A 21,758-nucleotide genomic window follows, 5' to 3' on the forward strand; every position below is an offset into this window, starting at 1 on the left:
CACTGTCTAAGTTACCTTTTTTCTTTAATGGGAGGAAGAGGTAAGAGTGGGTATATATTCCAGAAGCCTGGAACCATGTCCAAGTGACCATAAGCCAATAGATGAATTCACTGTTCCAAATGTTGACTGAAGATGCATCTTTTTCTTCATCTTGCCATTCGGCTTGTCCAGTCCAAAGACATTGAGAATGTGCATGTAATCCCTAGGACCTTGGGAGACAAGTGGGGTCCCACGAAAGATCCTGTGGATATAGGGAAGGGGTGGAAGGGATGGAGGGGAGGTGGCCATTTCAGATGTCTGCAGGGGCCAAGTAAGTAATGTAAATAAAAATGATGTGAACTGAGTGTAAGATGATTATTGGTGGTGATCAACCCTCATCCTCAGTGTTGAGAAGCAGTTGGGAAGTGACGGGACCTGTGAGAATGGCAAGGTCACAGGTCTTAAATTTTTCAAGAGAAATGGAAATCTCAATTTTTATGGGAAGACTATTGGAACTAAAAATTTGGCAACTAATTCAATTTTTAAAAAAAGGTTTTCAAGCAAGGTGCAAACAGTGATTGCCAGTCTATGATCTCTAACATAAAGTCATGTGCCCCTGTCAGCAGACATCTAGCAGTGGCACCTGCACAACATAAGGGTTACTTAGCATATTCTGTCCCCTTCTGCTTAGTGGGAGGAGCCTTTCAAGATGGGATGGCAACTGGCCAAGCAAGCAGTGGAGCAGGAGTCAGGCCCAGAGACTGGCCATAGTGTTCTGATGGTGGGTGGGAGGGGAAGGCAGGCTCAACTTGTTCTTGTCCCCTTGCTTTCTCCCGTCCTGAGGTACAGTGTATGGCAGGTCACTCCTGACCCCTCCTGACCCTTTATTCTGTGTTCTTACTGCTAGTGGATATACCAAGGTGCTGAATATCACTGGATATCTTTGGGAAAATATCTGAAAAGGGAAAAAGATAAACATATTAGCTGCTCTAGAAAGGGACTGACTGCCTAAGTTAGGAGAAACTGCTTGAAATTCCCCCGTGTCGGAGCAACAGTAGTTGAAAGTTGCCTGCCAAGACTTCACCTCAGCTAACTGGCAAAGCAGCTTGACCACCCTGCTGACCTTGCTATTTTTAAACACATGTATCACCAGCTCACCCTAGACTAAATCTCTCCTCACATGGTGTGTGAACCCTGATGTTTTCTCAGAAGTTCAGTCTGTTTGCCTACAACCTTTTCCTAGTTTCCTAGTTTGGGTCTAAAACATTAACGCTCTCCAACCTGATGGAGGAGAGTGGTTTGCTTGCTGAGAAAGAATAGTCATGACTTTGTTTCGTTTAATTTAAATTGGTTCCCTTGGTTTTTCTATGCAAATATTTACATGGTTGAGATTATACTCTTTACATAATTTTATATCCTGCTTTTTTTTACTTAACATGTTTGATGCCTTTCCCCCACATAATTAAAAGAACTTCCTCAGTATTTTTAATCATGGCATAATTGTTTGGATATGCTGTAATTTATTGAGCTAGTTCCTTCTTGATAGGCCTTTTCCAGTCTTTAGCATTATAAATAGTGCTGTAATAAATAATCTTGTACATGGTGTCAGTTTATGCATAAGCAAGTATAGCTGAAGGATTAACTCTTAGAGCTAGAATTGCTGAGCTAATAATATATGTACATTTTGGAGACATTACCAAATTGCCCTCCTCTTAGAGATGCTGATTTACACTCCCCACTAGCCATGAATGAGTTGGTTTGATCATAATTTCAACACATTATGTTTGGTCTTTGCCAGTCTGATTGGTGACAACTGACCTCTCAGTGTAGTTTTCATGTATATTTATCTTTGTGAGGGGATTCAACATTTTTCATGTTTGAGACAATATTTTCTCTAAATTATTCCCCTCTCTTGCCCATTTTCTACTGAAATATTATTGTCAACTTCAAGAGCTCCCTTCCTACAGATCTTATTAGTATTAGTCATTTGTGATAGGAGTTGCAATTATTTTGATTCTATTTTTGCCATACCAAAAAAAAATTATAAAGCAAATTTAGCTGAAAGAATGTTCCTAAATAGACACTTGTTTGTTGATACCTAGGCATGTATAATGGTACTTTATCAAACACGACATCCTTTTTTCTCTCATAGTATGCATATTTCCATTATTTGCTTAGGTATAAGAAAGTCACAGATCCTAATGTACAACCCAAAACCAGTTCACACATTTTGGCCAAATAGCTTCCCTCTCAGAAATAAGTCTGCTGCTTGGAAGGATTAATTCTGTGAAATCTTCCTAAATTATTGGGGAGGCAGTATCATGTAGCAGTGAGCCGTGCAAACTCTGGAGTAAGACATTAATCGTGTAGCCTAGTCTGTAGAGCACTACAACTTACTGCTCCCCGTTGTAGCAATTATCATTAGATTCCTTACTTACATAGTCTTACTTAATCCTTGTTGTTTCAAGAGATAGCTACTATTTCCATTTTTACAGATAAACAAACTGAGACTTGATCTGCGCATGATCTCATAGTCTTTACACAAATCTACAGCTGTTATTACACTTAAATGACAATCAGCTTAAAGAGTGTGCCCTGCTGCTATGGCATTTTCTCAAATAAAGCTCCAACCCTTTAGCCTAATATCCAAGACCATTTACAAAGTGGCAACTATCTGAAATGATTCCTCTAGACTCAAGTAGCCTTCTTGCATGTCCTTTCCAAGCAGTGAAAGTAGTAGTTTAAGACCCACATGATTGTGTAACAGGACTGCCCTGAATGCTGAGTCTTAAGGTAATGTTTGTCTAAAACAGGACTGGACTGACTTTATTGGACATCTCAGTGATTGGGTAAGATAAACATCCCCAAAATCTGGAAGGCTCAAACTCCCAGTCTCTGTTTTAGCTATTTTATATAGCTAGTTCCACCCTTCAACATGACCTCTTATGGCAGAGAGAAAAAGAATTCGTTTCTGTCTGTAAGTAATACTTGGCACATCCACCCAAATCTCACTGGCCAGAGCAAATCACGTGATCAAGCCTGAAAGCAACAGGGCATAGAAACATAATACAATCCTCCCCCAGGGAAGGACAGCAAGTGTTTTAGAACAGTAATACAATCTACCACAAGCCACTATATAGGAAGAGGAGAAGTGAGCATTGCAGACTGGACCAGGGTGAGGAGGATCAGTACAAGAAAACCCCTGCTATTACAGAACACAGGCCAGGCCTGAGTTTCCCAGGAGGAACCAGCGGTTCCTTTTTGTAACAGCCGTATTTGGCTTACACGGTAGCAGAAGAGGCAGAGCCAAAGAAGAAAATGTGAAGGCGTGCCATCTGCACCACCACGGTACTACTGGAGGGAAGAGAATCTAAGTGCTAAGCAGCCCTGTTCCCAGCAGTTGATGACAACTAAAGAAAAAGGAATGGCACTCCGTGTCACTATAGATACCTCCAGCCTCTGCCCTACGAATTCTGCCCTCAAGTACTTCATTGTGTATTAAATGAAAAGAATAAACTTTAACCTTTGACCCACTACTTGACAGCGTATACAAAAGTTAATGCAAAATTGATTATACACTTAAATATGCAAGGTGAAACAATGAAGCCTCTAGAAAAAAACATGAGACAGTGTAGTACTGGCAAAAAAAAAAATAGACATATAGATCAATGAAACAGAATTAACAGTCCAGAAATAAACCCTCACAGTAATAGTCAAATTTATTTTCTACAAGTTAGCCCAGTGTGGTGGCTCACGCCTATAATCCCAGCACTTTGGGAGGCCAAGGTGGGAGGATCACTTGAAGCGAGAGTTTGAGACCCTGTTTCTACATAAAAAATTAAAAATTAACTGGGTGTTAATACACCTATAGTTCTAGCTATTTGGGAGGTTAAGGCGGGAGGATCACTTGAGCCCAGGAGTTTGAGGCTGCCATGCTATGATAGTATAGCCATACAAGGGACTCTTACTCAGCAATAAAAAGGAATGAAGTACTGATTCGTGCTCCAGCATGGATAAACCCTGAAAACAGCACCCTAAGTGAAAGAAGCACACACAAATGTCACATATTGTATTATTCACTTTATACAAAATGTCAAGAATAGGCAAATCCGTAGGAGCACAAAATAGATTAGTGGTTGCCAGAGGCTAGGAGGGATACGGAGTGACTGCTAATGGTTATGGGATATTTTGGCGATGGGGAGGGCAGGGAAGTGATCACAGTATTCTCAAATTAGATACTGGTGATAAATTAGACAACTCTGGACAACTCTGAAGATACTAAAATTCACTGTATTGAATACTTTAAAAGGTAGATTTTATGGTATATGAATAATATCTCAATAAAGCTATTATTTGTTTTTTTGAAAACCAGCAGGCAACTCATATGTTCTTCAACAAGTGATTGGTAAACTGTGACACATACATGGCATAGAATACTACTCAGCAATGAAACCTACATAAGTTGATGTATATAACTTGGATGGGTCTGTGGAGAATTATACTGGTTTAAAAAAAAAAAGCCAATCCTAAAAAGTTACAGACTGTATGTGCTATGGACTGAATGTTTATGTCCCCGCCAAACTGATATGTTGAAACCCTAATCCCCAATGTGGTGGTATCTGGAGATGAGAGGTAATTAGGTCATGAGGGTGAAACCCTCATGATAGGATTAGTGCCCTTGTTAGAAAAGACAGGAGAGACTTTGCTTCCTCTCTCTGCTTTCCACCGTGTGAGAACACAGCACGAAGACAGCTATCTGAAAACTAGGAAGAGGGCTCTTGCCCAAACCTGTCCCTGCAGGCACCCTGATTCCAGACTTTCTAGCCTCCCGAACTGTGAGAAATAAGTTTAAGCCATCCAATCTATGATATTCTGTTATAGCAGCCTGAACTAAGACAGTATGATTCCATCTGTATAACCTTTTTGGGAATGACAAACTTTTAGAAATGAAAAACAGATTAGTGGTTTCCAGGAGTTATGGAAGGTGGGGGGCCTTGCTGGAGGGAGATGAGTGTGGAGAGTGCAGCAGGAGGGACACTTGTGGTGATGGAAATGTTCAGTATCTTACAGGCAGTGTGATATGCAAACTTTACATGTGATGAAATTGTACAGAACTAAATATACACCAAAAAATAAGTACAGTTAACCCCTAAATAACGCAGGGTTTTGGGTGCCAACCCCCACTCCCTGCACAGTCAAAAATCAATGTATAACCTTTGACTCCCCAAAAACTTAACCACTAATAGCCTACTGTTGACCATAAGCCTTAGCAAAAACATAAACAATTGATCAGCACATATTTTGTATGCTATATGTGTTATATACTGTATGCTTACAATAAAGGAAGCTACAGAAAAGAAAATGTTATTAAGAAAATTATAAGGAAGGAAAAATCTATTCATTAAGTGGAAGTGGATCGTAAAGGTCTTCATCCTCATAGTCTGTCTTTCGGGAGAGCAGGGAATCAGGCCTCAGATCGGACTCTCCAACTAATGGAGATTAGGGACTTCACAAGGAAGGGATATATGCATTGGAGCAGGAGTGGTATAATTAACAAGGGGTTCTGGGCATGGGGCAGGTGGTGGGGGATAATGTGTTTTGGTGTCAGAAAGTCTGCCTAGGGCCCTTCAGAATCACAGCTCCTTGTCTTGCAGAAATTCTGCCATTTCTGGGAAAAACTCAGAAAAGTTAAGTAGTTAGTTAGAAGTTTCAGGGTTCTGGTCATCATGCTCTACTGGCCTGAGAATCTAAAACATGAGAGGGAGAGGATTATAAAAAACATAGGTGTCATAGAGCCGGTTACAAATCTATCAATACAATGATCTCAATAAATATTCCAATTTTTAAAATGTGACTTGAGTTTCTAACACAGTCACTGTGTTTCCTCATCAGTGAGGACTTCTGATGCCTGGAGAGGAAGGTTGCAGTGGAGAACACATCCTCAAAACATAGATGAGAACATTGGAATGCCAGAGATTATGTGACAATTTATGGGTGGCACACAGCCAAGAACGGAAGCCGCGGCTCTGGACGCCGATTCCTTCGTTCAACAAATATTAATATTTACTGAGTGTTTACAGTGCCTCAAAAACTGTTCTAGAATCTAAGCCCAGGAGTTGCAACCATAAACAATACTCAGTGCAGTCCTTTCTCTGGTAGGAAAGATCACGGCTGGAGGCGGTAAAAATGGTCTCCTCACAATCCTCAGTAAAAGAAACTCCAGGGTCATTGGCGGTGGCCATGAAGGCAAGGATAGAAACGGAGGAGGATAATGAGACCAATAATGACCCACTGCCCCAGGACTGGCAAAGACACCAAACTTCCTAATGCTCTTCCTAGGAGGAAGGAGCAGTGTTTGGCCTGGGCAAGAGGCCAGGACAGTAACAGAAAGAGCACGGGCTTCCTGGGCGCGAGGCCGGCTTAGGGGATGAAGTCAGGTCAGGGAGCCGGTGTTGTGCAAGGTTGACACCCGCGGAAAACTACAACTCCCAGTGTGCCGCGCGGCCCGCCGAGCCGGGCGATCATGTGATCCATGCTCACGTGTCTCGGCTGCCGGCTCGGGAATGAAGCACCGAAGGTAGGTGGTAGGCGGTAGAGGCGGTGGGGAGTGGACACGTTAGGTCCCCGGGGTCCCTGGAGCCCCACCACCACCGCGGCGGCGCTCGGGCCCTTTCCCTGCAGGGTTCCGGAGCCCGGCGTCCTCGCCCGACGCCCGCCCTCTGTTGGGCCGGTTCCGCCGCGCCTGAGCCCGGCCAGTCACCACCTAGTCCTAGGCCGGGATCGAGTCCCAGAACCCCTCCCCACTTTACCCCACAGTTGCACACCCGCCTTGCGTCAGGCCTGAGGATCAATGCTCCGCTGCCCCGGCCCGGGTGCACCCTGGCACACCTCCCAATGCAGCCTGCCTCTTGTTTCTCAGGGCTCCAACCGCAAGCTGGACTGGGGACCCCCTCCATTTGGGATCTGAGGGGCCTACATCTGTGGCCTGAGCATATGGGCACCAGGTTTCTTGTTCGGGCTCTGCCAACTGGCCGCATTGACCTTAGTCTAACCTCTTTCCCACCGTGGGCCTGTTGCCCTGTCTGATCTGGCACTCCTTTCTATGAGTTAGTGTCAGAGCTGCACAGATCCCCACACTCTGCTGAACCAGCACAGAAACCGCGCAAACTCTTCTCTCTGCTGACAGCAGGTTTTAGGTTATGTCTTGAGAAAGAAGAAATTGGGGGCCAGAGGGGGAAGTGAGGAGAATCAGATCCCAGACGTTTGGGGAAAAGGAGCACTGCAGCCCCACCATAGCCAATCAAGTAGAAAGGGCAGGTAAGCTGGGAACAATGGGGTTGAGTAATTTGGGTGTGAAGGGTGGGGGTGCTGAGAGATCTTGGACCAATGCAGAGAGCCTGCAAGAGGTGGGACCACTCTGCCTCTAAGTTCCATAAGGAACCCCCACCCCCACCCCGCGCTCTCTTGTGGGTGGCAGAAGAGTCTGGGGCAAGGGTGCCAAAGGGAAACGTGCCACTTGGAGAGTCAGAAAGCCACACCAAGCCGTATGACCTTGAATGGGTCACTCTGTAGATGTCTGTGTCTGTAATGTGAGCAGGGTGGAGGTGGTCTTGCAACTCTGGTGGCATCCACTTTGCAGGACTGTCTCTTAAGCTATGCTGGAAGCCTAGGAGTCCCAAAACTCTGCCTTCGAGACTCATTGCTTTGATTTTTGCTGAGTTGTTGGCCTGATGACAGGCTGCATAAGAGGAAGAGCCCTGTGGCATCTGACTGATTTTTCTGGATTTGGACCCAGCAGAGGAATGTTTCCTCTGGAGCTGTGCCCCTTGGTTCCATGCTTGATGACACATGTCTGAGAGGACCTGAACTTTCCCGTTCCTTCTCGTTAGTGTACCATTCCAGCCCGAGGGGCCTTGGTAGCCATTCTACACCTCCAGGGGCTGAGGGCATCAGACAGCATGGCTCTATGAGGGACAGTGGTTAGCCCAGTCATTATGGCTGAATCCAGCCAGTTCCCTTCTTTTCTCTGTGGGCTATAAAGACCAAACCAGGGAAGGATGAGTAGGGAATAAAAGAGAGTTTTGTGTGAATGCCCTGGATTGGGACTCAGGAATGATGAGACTCTAGGGAAAGGAGTCTTTGGCAGATTTCACTAGCCTGCGTGGTAGCCAGCCAATAGCAGCCTCTGGGGAAGGCTGCTTTTGGCTCCTTACTGCTCCATCAGCCCCTGCCTTTGTAACCTGGCCTTCATGTCGCTTTTCCTCCTGTCAGCTATCCCAGTGCCTTTGTGCCCATTGTTACCTGGCCAATGGCACCAGGCCCTGATTTTGATGTGTTCTGCTTTCTGCTTGTTTAGAGCTGAAGATTCTTAGGCAATGTGGAAAGGGGCATTTGCAAAAATAACAGTAGCAATGACCATTTATTGAGTGCTAAACCATTATTAATATTAACACACTCCTCACAGGAACTTACCATGTAAAGGCTTAGAAAGGTGAAATGACTTGCCCAGGGTCACACAGCTAGGAAGTGGAGGGGTCAGCATTCTGATTTTAGAATCTAATCTGAGACCCAGTCCCACCACCCCTCCCTCTTCAGTGCTGCACTTGATCTGGGGGTGGACTTGGTTCTTTCAGACCATCATTTTCTTGGGGGTCTCAGACTCTGAGCTTAACCTTGAGAACACTGAAGGTTATTTTCAGGGCCAGGCTCCTCAGAGCCTCTTAAGATTCTGGGAAGAAGAAACTTCTTCCCAGTTTTCAATAAAGAGGACCAAGGCCAAAGGAAAGACTGCAGCTCACCTGTGTTTACCCAGAGAATGAAGAGAATCAATCAGGTAATAAGCCTGTATCTGAGCTCAGCTGTGCCCAATGTACCATCTTGGGCCCAAAGGTGGAGTAAATACAAACAAATGGATGCGCCTGGGGTCTGGCAGGCCTGGCTTTACCACTGACTGCCGTGTGACCCAGGGGAGAGTGCTTAGCCCATCTGGGATTCAATTTCCTCTTTGGTAAAATGGTGATTGTCATCATCTGCCTTTTTGGACTACATGGAGGATTAAGATAAAGCATTCCATGGCTGCAGCAATGGTGGTTGATAGTAACAATAAACATTGCACATTTGGCTTCAGAGCCTTGTAATTTAACCCAGGAGAACAAGCAAAGTGCCTGTGAAATGCTAGCACATGAGGGAATGCAGGGAGGAAACATCCTGAGCGGGGCTGAGTTCCCTGGTGGCTCCAAGAAGAGCTCAGGGAGTGTCTGAGGAAATGAAGAAGGGATGGGACCTGAAAGGGTGGCTGGCAAAGTGGCTGGGAGCATTCCAGGCCCAGGATTGATAATTGTTTTCCTGAACACACATACATGACAGACGTGGAGGGCTTGTCACATGGGAGAAGACACATGGGACAAGAGTGAGACATGGCTTAAATTTTGAATGGCCTTGAAAGCCGCACAGAATGTAGACTCTGGGCCAGAGGAAGGCATGCTGCGCTGTAATATTTTGAATCACCGTTCTTGGTAAGGGCTCCTCAGGGGACCATGTGGCATGGAAACAGACCAGGAAGCCAGACAGATCTGGATCCAGATCCTGCCCTGCAGCTTGCTAATGTGTGACCCTGGGACAGTGATTTGATGTCTCTGAACCTTGTGACCACGAGGGTGTCATAAGGATGGAATGAGATAAGATAGGTCCATGACGCACCTGCCCAGTGCATGGCCTCTCTCTAGTGCTGACAGTGTGTTAGTACTCCTCTTTTTTATGTTCCCATCTAAGTGACCCCACAGGTCTGTAAGCCTAAAACAAGCAAGATTTGCACGTGACGTATTTCTGTCCCTGCCTCCCCACACTGCGGCACCCAGTGCAGCTTTCTGCACAGAGGCACACCTGGGTTTGAATCCTAGCCATGTGATCTTGGGAGAGCTGTTTCGCCTTTCTTTGCCCCAGTTTCCCCATCTCAGGATAACAGGAGTACCTGCTTTCGTCTCATCTAGGTTGAGAGGAGTCCTCTGAGGATAACAGCCCCAGACAGGCGAGTGTTTCCTCCACTGCCCGGGGGATGTGTTCGTGAGGCAGAACCTGCAGAGCCCGCAGGAAGAGGGCTCTCGGGGCCATGGCCCAGCTCTGCATCAACAGTGACCATGGCGAGTGGGGCTTGAGCACAGATGCCGGGGAGCGGGCCCGGCTGCTGCAGAGCCCCTGTGTGGACACAGCCCCCAAGACTGAGTGGGAGCCCCCTCCTGGGGGTCCGAGCAGAGGCACCACCTCCACGCTTGGGGCCGTCTTCATCGTTGTCAATGCCTGCCTGGGCGCAGGGCTGCTCAACTTTCCAGCAGCCTTCAGCACTGCCGGGGGCGTGGCAGCTGGCATCGCACTGCAGATGGTGAGTGCACTGGCCGGGAGGGCAGAGGTGCGGTTCAGGTGGGCTCTTTGGGTCAGGGATGGCCAGTAGGTGACATATGCACCACTCTCCCCTCCCTCACACGTGGGCAGACATTACTAATCTATTCCAGCCTTCTTTCCTTTGAGCCCAGACGAGGCTTCCGAAGCCTTCCCAACAGTCAGCGAAATCTGAACATCAACTGCATATGTAATTTTTTAGGTGTTATGTTGATTTTGTGGTTATGTTTAAAAGAGGGCCCTTATCTTTCAGAACTACATACTGAAATACTTACTAATGAAATGATGTGATAGCTTGTATTGGCTTCCGAATAATCCACAGTGGGAAGGGGAGTAGGACGAAACAAGATTGACCGTGAACTGATCATATCTGAAGCTGAGTGATGGATAATGGCAGTGCTGTTCTCCTTACTTTTTGTGTGTCTGAAATTTTTCACCGAACATTTTGTTTTCACAGAAAATCTCAATTCAGCTACCTCTAGCAATCTATTAAAATTGCCCCGTGAGATCTGGCAAGCCTGCTTTGGGCACTGGCCCGGCAAATGCTGAGCAGGCCCAGCAGGCCCTCTCCTGCCAGGCCCCTCCCGCATGCTCTGGTTCTGCACCCCTGCAGGGCATGCTGGTTTTCATCATCAGTGGCCTCGTCATCCTGGCCTACTGCTCCCAGGCCAGCAACGAGAGGACCTACCAGGAGGTGGTGTGGGCTGTGTGCGGCAAGCTGACAGGTGTGCTGTGTGAGGTGACCATCGCCATATATACCTTCGGCACCTGCATCGCCTTCCTCATCATCATCGGGGACCAGCAGGACAAGAGTAAGGTTCCCCCTCAGTACCTACCTCTCCCCCTCTGCCCTGGGGATCCTGGAGTGAAGGGAAGAGGCGCTGAACACCTGCCTAGAACATACTCAGGCCCATCATTCACCTGGGAGTGCTCCCTCTAGGCTGCCAGGCCCATTATACGGAGGGAGGTCCTGGGGCCCAGCAGAGCAGAAGGGTCACACCCTGTGGTGGCCTGACATGACATTCCCTCCTTCTTCCCCGTGCAGTTATAGCTGTGATGGCCAAGGAGCCTGAGGGGACCAGCGGCAGCCCCTGGTACACAGACCGAAAGTTCACCATCAGCCTCACCGCCTTCCTCTTCATCCTGCCCCTGTCCATCCCCAGGGAGATCGGCTTCCAGAAGTATGCCAGGTTCGGAGCAGGTTCCCAGCCCGGGGCAGTGAGGAACTCTGGTCCTGGGCAGATGGAGACCCAGGGCTGCTGGGGAACCCCGCTCCTCCGTGCCACCTCACCTTCTCAGGGAGCAAGAGTGGGCAAGGCAGGGTGGGCCAGGGCTTGCAGAGCTTCAGGCAGCAGAGCTTCCCTTTCTGGCTCTATCAGAGGAGATAGCAACCCTTTTATCACTGAGAGATTCAGTTCTAAGTGTCCTTGTCAATGGAGGGATGGGTGGTGGCCGGGAGTATGAAGACAGCCTGCTGGCCTGGGCCTCGGCTTTCCCTGGGAGGATGGGATTTGGATCACCTGAGATTGTCAGCCTGGCAGCATCTTCCATACAGCTTGGCACGAAGGGAGGAGACTGGCTTCCTGGCTCAGTGTCTAGAAAGCTGTGGGATTCTAGACTGTCCCCAGTCTGTAAGTGAAGGGGTCACACTCAGCTGTGTCTGTGGCTTCCTTGAATGTTGAATTCCAGGATTTGTACTCTGAACCCTCTTACCTCTGGCATCTCCTAGTTCTCAAAGGCCAGGCTCAGAAGATGGCCTGCTCGCCACGCTTGCCAAGGCTGGGCTGCTCTGACTGAAGTCCCAGGTGTGCTTTGGAGCCCAGGTCTCTGCCATGGTCTCTGAGCCCTGGAACTGAACCAAGGCATTTCCCAATGTCCAGAAATGCCCATCGGGTTCCTTACTGGCTCCCTCCTAGCTGTGGCTGCTTTCTCTGAAACTTATTTCTCAGACATTTCCTGAGTCTGCTTGGCATAGTCCCCAGTTCATACAGTGGACACTTGTCACTAGAGCTGAGTGTGGATGTCCCTGGGGAGGGAGTCAAAGAAGGGACAGCTGGCATGGGGAAGAGGATACCCAATCTCTGCTTCCTGGCAGCTTCCTGAGTGTTGTGGGTACCTGGTACGTCACTGCCATCATTATCATCAAATACATCTGGCCAGATAAAGAGATGACCCCAGGGGACATCCTGACCAGGTAAGTGAGGGCCCCTTGGGAGATATATAGGATAGAAGTTGCCACTTGGGCCGCAGCAGGTGTTAGGCATCAGAAGGCCACACAAGGGGCCATGGCTCATGCCTGTAATACTAGCACTCTGGGAGGCCAAGGTGGGAGGATTGCTTGAGGTTAAGAGTTCAAGACCAGCCTGAGCAAGAATGAGACCCCATCTCTACTAAAAATAGAAAAATTAGCCGGGTGTGGTGGTGCACGCCTGTAGTCCCAGCTACTCGGGAGGCTGAGGCAGGAGGATGGCTTGAGCCCAGGAGTTTGAAGTTGCTGTGAGCTAGGCTCTCTAGCCCGGGCAACAGAGTGAGACTTTGTCTCAAAAAAAAAAGAAGAAGCCCCACACACGGGTGCTCTTCCCAAGGCTTATTAGCTCCCTGGGGCTGACTCACTGGTCATTATAGGAAGGAGGCAAAAGGTCCTGATCTCTTGTTACTGGAGGGAGGAGTGAGAACCAGAGACAGGGGAGACTTTGCCACCAACATCTAACAGATGAGCCAGTGCAAGACTAGGCCTCAGGTTGTGGAGACCACCAGGGTGGAAATGCACATTTTTCCAATTTATGCTTCTCTGTAAATTCTGTATCTTCCATTTTTGCATAAGTCTATGTTTTTGGTTTTTTTTTTAAGTTTGCTTTTTTCTTTGAAAGGAACAAACCAGAAAAGCAGAAGGACTTCTCTGAGCCTCAGTTTACTGGCCTGGGAAATGGAGATGTCTCCTCTCCCCGTTCACAGACTTCTGTGGGTGGAATGTGTAGAATGCTGGTTGCTGGAGGCCATAGTGGGATGAATGAAGAGTAAGGGTGTGGGGTCAGTTGGTGGCTCTGAGGGGTTCCCAGCCAGCAGCACGTTGTGTGCTTGTCCACAGGCCGGCTTCCTGGATGGCCGTGTTCAATGCCATGCCCACCATCTGCTTCGGATTTCAGGTGCCAGCTGTGAGGTCCCTGCTGTCCCCTTAGCCCACCACCCACCCTGGGATGGAACCCACATTACAGGCAGGATGGGGGAAATCCTGGGTAGAAGGATGGAGCAGGAGCCCAGAACTTGTCCCTTGTCCGTGAGGCCTTTGTCCCATGGTACCTGCCTCTGGAAACTGAGGGTGAGGTCACTTCCCCACCATGACTGTGCTCTTTACCTGGACAGTGCCACGTGAGCAGTGTGCCCGTCTTCAACAGCATGCAGCGGCCCGAGGTGAAGACCTGGGGCGGGGTGGTGACGGCTGCCATGGTCATAGCCCTCGCTGTCTACATGGGCACAGGTGAGTGCTCCCCTCCCCTTCAAGTCGCCAACTCCTCTGGCCCAGCTTTCCTGGGGACAGCCCTGCACTCCCAGCAGGACAGACGCTTCTGTAGGCATTGGCTTGAACCTGGGCTTCCTGAGACCTCCTCCTGCCAAGATGAGAACGGTGTATTCATCCATTTGTTGATGCATCAGTTCGAAATTGGTGCCTAGGAAGTACCAGGAACTGTTCTCAGCATGGAGGATTCCATGGAGAAAAGTAGACCTGGTCCTGCCCTCGTAGAGTTAGCAGTCTCCTTGGAGACACAGTTGTGCCATAGGAACTACGGAGTCGATAAGGAATTGCAGACAGCAGAGAGCACCATGATGACGGTGAAAACAGGAAAGATGTGAATGGGGCCAGGCAGGGTAGTTCACAGAAGTCTCCGCTCTCAGGAGGCCCAAATGATGAGAAAGAGCCAGACTGTGAAGAGCTGTGGGAGATGTGTTCTAGAAGAGGAACCACAAAACTCCACATCCCTGAGGCAGGGACAAAGAGGGGGTCTGTGTAGCTGGAATGGAGTGAGTTGGAGGCAGGTGGCAGTCACTAAGGCCAGACAGGTAACGGGGGCCAGATCCTATTGGGCCTTTAGGGCTGGTGGGAGCCAGAAAGGAAGCATTTTAAACAGGGGAGTGGCTCAGGGAAAGACGGCTCTGACTGCTCTAGGGAGAGTGGTTGAGATGAGCAGGACCGGGAGGCCCAGGAAGAATAGCCCTGTGATTCCTTCCATGGATGGGCTGCAGGAGCTGCCTGGGCCAGTACTGTTGTAGCCTCTGAAGACACAGCCCAGAACATGAGAGGCAAACAAGCAAAGTCGCTATTCTCCTGGGACTCATGTTCTGGAGTTAGACAATAAACCAATAAAAAAAAATTAGAGGTGTGTGTTAGAAAATCGAACAGGGTGATTTGAGCAAGTGCTGGGATGGGGGTCATTGTAGATGGGCTGGCGGGAAGTGTTTTCTAAGGAGGGACATCTGAACTGAGACTTGAATGATGAGGAGATGGCAGTGTGAAGACTGGGGCAGATGGAAGAGTTAGTGCACAGGCTCCGCGGTAGGAGCACACTGGGCAAGTTCAAGATCAGAAGGATGGGGGTGGGAGGGCATCCAGCAAGGAGGGGTTATGAGAAGCCAGGGTGGGAAGCATCTGACCCCAGACCCATAATCCTTCCAAGCCTCAGTCTAAGCTCCCAGAGCTGCTCCAGCGTCCTCCCCAGCTGATGTCACAGGAATGGGTGGTCCGCCCCTTCCCCTCCAGGGCTGCCCTGACCGGGCCCCCTTGTCCCTGCCCACAGGCATCTGTGGCTTCCTGACCTTTGGAGCTGCTGTGGACCCTGACGTGCTTCTGTCCTACCCCTCGGAGGACATGGCTGTGGCCGTTGCCCGAGCCTTCATCATCCTGAGCGTGCTCACCTCCTACCCCATCCTGCACTTCTGTGGGCGGTAAGCCCCCTCCCGTCCCGCCGGGGCCCTCCTGCTGCTCAGGGCCCCTCAGCCCCCGTTAGCCCTTTCAACACAGGCCTTTGGCCTTGTGTGGAGCCCATTCCATAGACAGAGAAACTGAAGCCAGTAGAAAAGAGTCAGTGCCTAGGAAGGCCACCAAGGTACTCCCCAAGCTGGGTCTCAGGAGACCCCTTTTGCCTGGGGTCACCAGAACACTCAGCGAGCCCTCTAAGAATCTCTATTGAGATCCTTTCCTGAGCTTTCACATGGACACCTAGCTTTTTGGATACCCCAGACTGTGGAGAATAATGGTATCAGTTTCATGTGGTGAAGCAAAGCACTGAGCCCTCCACATCTCATCTGGTCCCCACAGCAACCAGCCATAGTGCCAGTAGGCCCATTTTTCAGAAGAGGAAATTGAGGCTCAGGATCAGGGCCTTACCTACAGTCTACCTAGTTAGGGATCTGGCTCCTGTGAGCCAGAGGTGGGGTCCGCCAGCAGAGCCCCTCTGAGCCCTTCTCCATGCGGGCAGGGCCGTGGTCGAAGGCCTGTGGCTGCGCTACCAGGGGATGCCGGTGGAGGAGGATGTGGGCCGGGAGCGGCGGCGGCGAGTGCTGCAGACGCTGGTCTGGTTCCTGCTCACCCTGCTGCTGGCGCTCTTCATCCCTGACATTGGCAAGGTCATCTCAGTCATCGGGGGCCTGGCTGCCTGCTTCATCTTCGTCTTCCCAGGTACAGGCCCCTGGCGCCCCCTCTCCCAGCCCCACAGCACAGCCTCCCTGGCCTCGGCTCCCCACTGGCTCAACACCTGCCGGGGAGAGTAACTGCCAGCATGTGTTAATCACCCACCTCAGCTGTATGGGAGCTCCTGTCCAAGCAGTTATCTCCTGAGCGGGTCACAGACTTGCCCGACGGCTAACAGATTCAACTAGTAAGTCAACCTCTTCCAACTCAAGGCTGTCTGGGTTCAGAGTCCATATTCTTAACCCTTCACTCCAATATCTGTTGCTCTCTGAGTGTCAGGGATCTGTCTGGCTGGTGTAGCCCATCACAGCCCAGAAGGCAATGGGGTCTGGTGGTGGCACCCTGGTGCACACATCGGGAGACCTGAGTTCTAGACACAGGTCTGCGCCAGATCCCTGGGGAATTGTCCTGTCTGCCCAGCCATGAGTTCCACCCATACCCAGCTTGACCAGGAGGCCACCTTGAAAGCCCTGGCCACTTTGCTTGGAGAAAGGGAGCCACATCTGCTCAGAAGTGCACTGGGAAGAGCCCTGGGGTTGGGCTACCTCTGAGTCACCATTCAGTGCCGTCCCTTTAGCTCCAAGTGTCGTATGCAACCTCGTCAGATTCTGGCTGTCCTGGGGGGAGCAGATGCCAGGCCTCCCAGCCGGATGTAGAATGGGGGGCAGAGACGGACTATCCGGAAAAGTAAACGCAGGCCTTTCTGTATCCACCACCACTGCCTCTTGGAAGGGGGGAGCCTGAGCCTGAGGGAGGGAGCCCCCTTCCCCCACAGACTCTCAGGGCCACCTCTTTCCTAACAGGGCTATGCCTCATTCAGGCCAAACTCTCTGAGATGGAGGAAGTCAAACCAGCCAGGTAAAGCAGGGCGTAGCCCACGGTCCTCCTGGAGAGGTGGTGGATTGGGGGATGACCTTGGTGGGGCCTTAGTAAAGGCAGGAGTCAAGAGACTTGTGTACTTAAAAATCATGGGGTTTTTAATACCATTTTTTAAATGGGTAACATGCTAGTTGTAATGATTCAAATACTATTGAAGGGCTTAAGAGAAAAGAGTAGAAGTCGCCTTCCCCCGCAGCACACTCCCCCCACACCCCTTCTGCAGAGATCACTCCGCGTTAGCCGTGTGCTCTGTGCCCCCACACTGTTCCTGGGCACGTGTACATTTCTGTGTACACATAGCTATGTGTATGTATATACAGATAAGGGGCTTGCGTAAACAGTTTTGTTTTATCAAAAATGGTTTCTTGCCAGACACACTTTTCTGTCACTTACATTCTTTTCACTTCTCCATGTCAGCACAAGATTTGCTTCTTTCTTTTGTAAGTGGCTGCAGAATATTCTGCTGTGTGAATGTGTCCTGAATGTGGATACTCTTAAACATCTTGACATACCTATTCAAGGATTTTGGTAGGATCGAGTCTTAGAAGAAAACTGCAGGGTCACGGAGCATCTTTGTTTTACTTTGGTTTTTTGTTTGTTTGTTTTTTAATTTTTTTAGAGAAGAGGTCTCACTCTGCCGCCCAGGCTGGATGCAGTGGCCTGATCATAACTCACTGTAACCTCAAATAACTGGGCTGAAGCCATCCTCCTGCCTCAGCCCATGCCCAGCTAATTTTTAAATTTTTTGTAGAGATGGTTTCTTGCTGTTTTGCCCAGGCTGGCTTCAAACGCCTCACCTCAAGAGATCCTTCTGCCTCAGCCTCCCAAAGTGGTGGGATTATATGCATGAACCACCATGCCCTGCCATGTTCACTTTACTTTAGCTCATGGGTTCCAATTACCCTCCAAAAAGGCAGTGCCAATTAGAGTTGCACCAGCAGTGAATAAGAGTGCCCTTTTCCCCACACCCCTGCCAGCACTGTATGTAACAGCCTTTCTAAGTTTTGTTAGTCTGATAGATGAGAAATATTACATTGTTTTAATATGCAGATTTCCCTGAGCAATGGAGAGGTTGAGAACAGGTTGCATGCTTTAAAAAAAATTATTACATCATAATCTTGTTCATTGTAGAAAACTTAAAAAATACAAACATGCCTACAGAAGAAAATAGGGCATGGTGGCTCACACCTGTAATCCTGGCACTTTGGGAGGCCAAGGTGGGAAGATCACTTGAGCCCAGGAGTTTGAGACTAGCCTGAGCAACAGAGCCAGACCCTGTCTCTACAAAAAATAGAAAAATCAGCTGGGCGAGGTGGTACATGTCTGTAGTCCCAGCTACTTGGGAGACTGAGACAGGAGGATCGTTTGAGCCCAGGAGTTTGAGGTTGCAGTGAGCTATGATGATGCCTCTGCACTTTAGCTCAGCCAAGAGAGCAAGAGCCTGTCTCAAACAAATTAAATAAATAAATAAACAAATGTAAGAATTTTGACTGGGCACAGTGGCTCAAGCCTATAATCCCAGCTACTTGAGAGGCTGACGCAGGAGGATCACTTGAGTCCAGGAGTTTGAGGTTACAGTGAGCTATGGTCGTAAAACTGCACTCCAGCCTGGGCAACAGAACAAGACCCTATCTCTTAAATATATGTACATATTAAATAAAAAATAAATCACCCTTAATCTCAATACCCTGTTGCTGCTGTTTTTATAGGTATATTTGCAGATGTCTGCTTTTTATTTCTTTTTTTTGAAGAAATGGATCATGTTCCATGTGACCTTTTTTTTCCCTGAACATCTTTCCAACAGGAGACCTGCATTCTAATCCTGCTCCTGCCCTTGGTGCGTTGTTACCAGTCAGTTTATCCCATTAGGTCTTGGTCCCCTTACGTGTGGAGTGGGGATAATACACCTTGCCCTACATGCCTTTGTATGGAGAAGTCCTTGGGAAGTAGGAAGTGCTCTAGCAGCAGGAGAAGTAGTATAATTACAGTAATTAACTGTTATATATATTGAAGCCTGCAGAGTCATGGGATGGGATAACTGATCAGGCCCCTCTCATCCTCTGCCCTACAGCTGGTGGGTGCTGGTCAGCTATGGAGTCCTCTTGGTCACCCTGGGAGCCTTCATCTTCGGCCAGACCACAGCCAACGCCATCTTTGTGGATCTCTTGGCATAACCACTGCCTTCCAGGGAACACATGGCCTTTGCCATTTGACCTAGGAACACATCTCTTAGAGCTGTGGGGCCACTCTGTGTCCACCATCATTCCAACTGGTAGGATGACATCTGGACATCCTTTCCCAGGGACAGTTCTGGGGCAAAGTCAGGCCCCACACCACTGGACAGCTCAAACCCAGCTCCCTACCTACTCCCCCAGTCCTGGCAGTGCCGTGGATGGTGGCAGGAGTTGTCATGTCACAGAGGAACCATCTTCCTCTCCCAGCTCTCAGCTTCTCCATGCCTGGAACCCATGCTGAAGAGGCCAGTGGGTGTCAGAAGAAGGAACCCAGTCTGACTCCCCTCTGGAGAAAGACTGTGGACAAAAGGGCACCACCTTCCACAAAGCAGCCCATCCAGAGTAGGGGCTGTGCTCATTGTCTGGGGGTCAACAGTGGCTTCCTCTGGCAACATCCAAAGGTAGCACTGCAGTCATACAAATACGCAGAGGCAGGTGGATTCTTGTCTGCTCCCTCTTGGGGCCCCATTCTGTCTCTTTCTCCAAACCTGATGGTTCAGGCTGGGCACCCCTGTTCTCCTCCATCCCCAGGCATCACCAAGTCTAATGTTTACAAACGGTGCCAGCCCGGCTCTGAAACCAGGGGCCGTCCTGTGCCACGGTGCTGTGAGTATTCCTCTGTTAGCTTTCCCCATGGGGTTGAGCGGGGAGTCTGCTTTTCTCTCTCAGATTCCAGATGGGCCCCCTTCTTTGCAGAGGCCCCAGGGTGGGTGAGGGAGAAGTCTGGGAACCTTTCTGACCCTCCATGCTGGCTGGGCTAACCAGGATCAAGGTGAACGTCTCTGACAGCTTTTTCAGTGATTGTTTCTCTTCTCCCTGCCTCTCCTCTTCCTCCTCCCCTGCCAACTCTTCTAGCCTGATAACTCAGAGGGAAGAAAGGCAGCCAGGTTGTCACTGATGGGCACAAGATTTGAGCCTGTCACACTGGCCTGGAAGTTTCCCTTCCAGTCTGGATCTTCTCTGTTCCCTCCCTCTCCCTCTCTACTCCCTACCCCGTTGCTCTGTGTAGCTCAGTTTCTCCCACTCACATAAGTTGCGGGTGGGGATACCAAACCCTCTCTCACAATTTCCTCAGTAACGTACGTCTATTGGTCCTGGCCTTGGTGGCCTGTCAATCACATTGAGATCATACCTGAATTGTTACCCGAGGTGGGGTAAGGAGGAACACTGCCCCCCCCATATTCCCATTTGACCCCTCAACTGCCCCTGTTCGTTTTGGCCAGTCCTGGGCACCAGTCCGGCTTCCTCTTTCACCTAGAACCCTCAGCATTTTCATGGCCCCTCCTGCCCCAAATCTCTGTAGTGGGGGTGCCCAGCAGCCCACCATGCAGGACAGAGGCTGGCTAGGCTTCTGCTCAGTCCCCAGACTGGATGAACTCCCTTTGCTCACGTCCGCTCTTGGTGCCTGATCTTCTCTGCCCCGGGGGGGGGCGACCCCACTCTACTGCTCTTCTGCACAGCACCCGGCTCTGCCAGCACCCACTGCTGACAAGGCGAGGAGGACAGCCCAGGCAGCAGGGCTGCTCGGCCTCCCAGAGCTGTGTTTCAGGGTGGGGGTGGGGGAATGTAGGAGGAGTCATCGCACAGAGACTGACCATCAGGAAAAGGAGCTGGAATCTTGCCTCTTGGCCTAACCTCAGGACCCCCTCCCACCGTCCCCTCTGTCCTTTCTGTCAGGGTATTTCACTGTTTCTTTTCTACTTGTGCACACAAAGAAAAGGGAAGATGGTTAATAAAAGGGACTTGTGCTGCTGAGCTGCGTCCCTTGTGTCTGGTGGTAGGGGCAGAGTCCAGGCCACTGCCAGGAGGAAGAAGGGCTGGGGTGGGAGGTATAGATGACACATCATCCCCTATGACCCCCGTTTTAGGATTGGCACCGCCGGGCTCCCTCTACCAAACAGGAACCTGCAAATGGCTTTTGCCACCTCCTATCCTATCAGTCCTTCCCCACTGACTTAGGAATGCAGCTCAGTCTCTGGTCTTGCTACCTCGGCCTTTACTCAAGCCCTCTCTGTCCTTCCTGCACCTCTGTGGCTTCTGACTGGCCCCCTGACCTCAAACCTTGGGTGAGCTTCAGACTCCTAAGCATCATCCTCATCTATTCAGAGGCAGGCGTTGAGCAGGCCCCCGCCATCCCTGTTGCAGCCAATCAACCGTGCTCAGCGCTGGTGAGAAAATAATCAGAACAGACCCCAGCTCTGCTCTCAGCCGAGTATTGGGAATACTGATGCTAAGCAAGTAGTCACACAAGTGTACACTTGCAAATTGCGATAAGTGCCAAGAAGGGAAAATAGAGTGTATGATATTTGGGGCCTTGTCTGGGAGTCGAGAAAGACTTCCTGGAGGAAGTGATGTTTGAGCTGGCCGCTGGATGACGACTGGGAATTAACTAAGGGAAAAGAGCTGGGGAGACCTTCCAAGCAGTGGGAACCGCATGTGCAAAGACCCTGAGCTGGGAGGAACATGGCTTGAGGAACTGAGAAATGGTCAGTGTAGGTGGAACATTGCCTAGGTGTGGGAGAGCAGCAGAGGTCAGACTAGAGAGTTCTAGGCAGGTCTTCAATGGCTCCCTCTTGCCCTTAGGG

General features: G+C 49.7%; 1 protein-coding gene across 4 annotated transcripts; it reads left to right on the forward strand.

The window, feature by feature from the left end:
• Positions 1-6,511: 6,511 nt before the first annotated feature.
• SLC38A7 (solute carrier family 38 member 7) lies at positions 6,512-20,928 on the forward strand. 4 transcript variants are annotated; one of them, XR_006730439.1, is made up of 13 exons: positions 6,522-6,556; positions 7,166-7,296; positions 9,969-10,357; positions 10,988-11,186; positions 11,420-11,564; positions 12,470-12,568; positions 13,463-13,520; positions 13,738-13,852; positions 15,168-15,315; positions 15,849-16,048; positions 16,864-16,918; positions 19,011-19,211; positions 19,705-20,928. XR_006730439.1 is itself a non-coding variant. In XM_045533594.1 (12 exons), the coding sequence occupies exons 3-12, from the start codon at positions 10,088-10,090 to the stop codon at positions 19,111-19,113; spliced, it is 1,392 nt and encodes a 463-aa protein (XP_045389550.1). In that variant the 5' UTR covers positions 6,512-6,556; positions 7,166-7,296; positions 9,969-10,087; the 3' UTR covers positions 19,114-20,928. The 4 variants fall into 4 exon arrangements, 2 of the variants coding, with proteins under 2 accessions (XP_045389550.1, XP_045389551.1); XR_006730440.1 differs by lacking the exon at positions 19,705-20,928 and adding an exon at positions 16,171-16,247 and having other exon boundaries at positions 19,011-19,039; XM_045533594.1 differs by having other exon boundaries at positions 6,512-6,556; positions 19,011-20,928.
• Positions 20,929-21,758: the final 830 nt, after the last annotated feature.

This window comes from Lemur catta, chromosome 20 (genome assembly GCF_020740605.2).
Source record: "Lemur catta isolate mLemCat1 chromosome 20, mLemCat1.pri, whole genome shotgun sequence".
Classification (NCBI taxonomy): Eukaryota; Metazoa; Chordata; class Mammalia; order Primates; family Lemuridae; genus Lemur; species Lemur catta.

What these genes read in the sequence shown, in the direction of transcription:
- SLC38A7 (XM_045533594.1), top strand. Translation starts at nt 10,088, where the DNA reads ATGGCCCAGCTCTGCATCAACAGTGACCATGGCGAGTGGGGCTTGAGC. An exon ending in CGGGGACCAGCAGGACAAGA is followed by an intron (nt 11,187 to 11,419) that starts GTAAGGTTCCCC and finishes TTCCCCGTGCAG; the next exon opens with TTATAGCTGTGATGGCCAAG. An exon ending in CCAGGGGACATCCTGACCAG is followed by an intron (nt 12,569 to 13,462) that starts GTAAGTGAGGGC and finishes GCTTGTCCACAG; the next exon opens with GCCGGCTTCCTGGATGGCCG.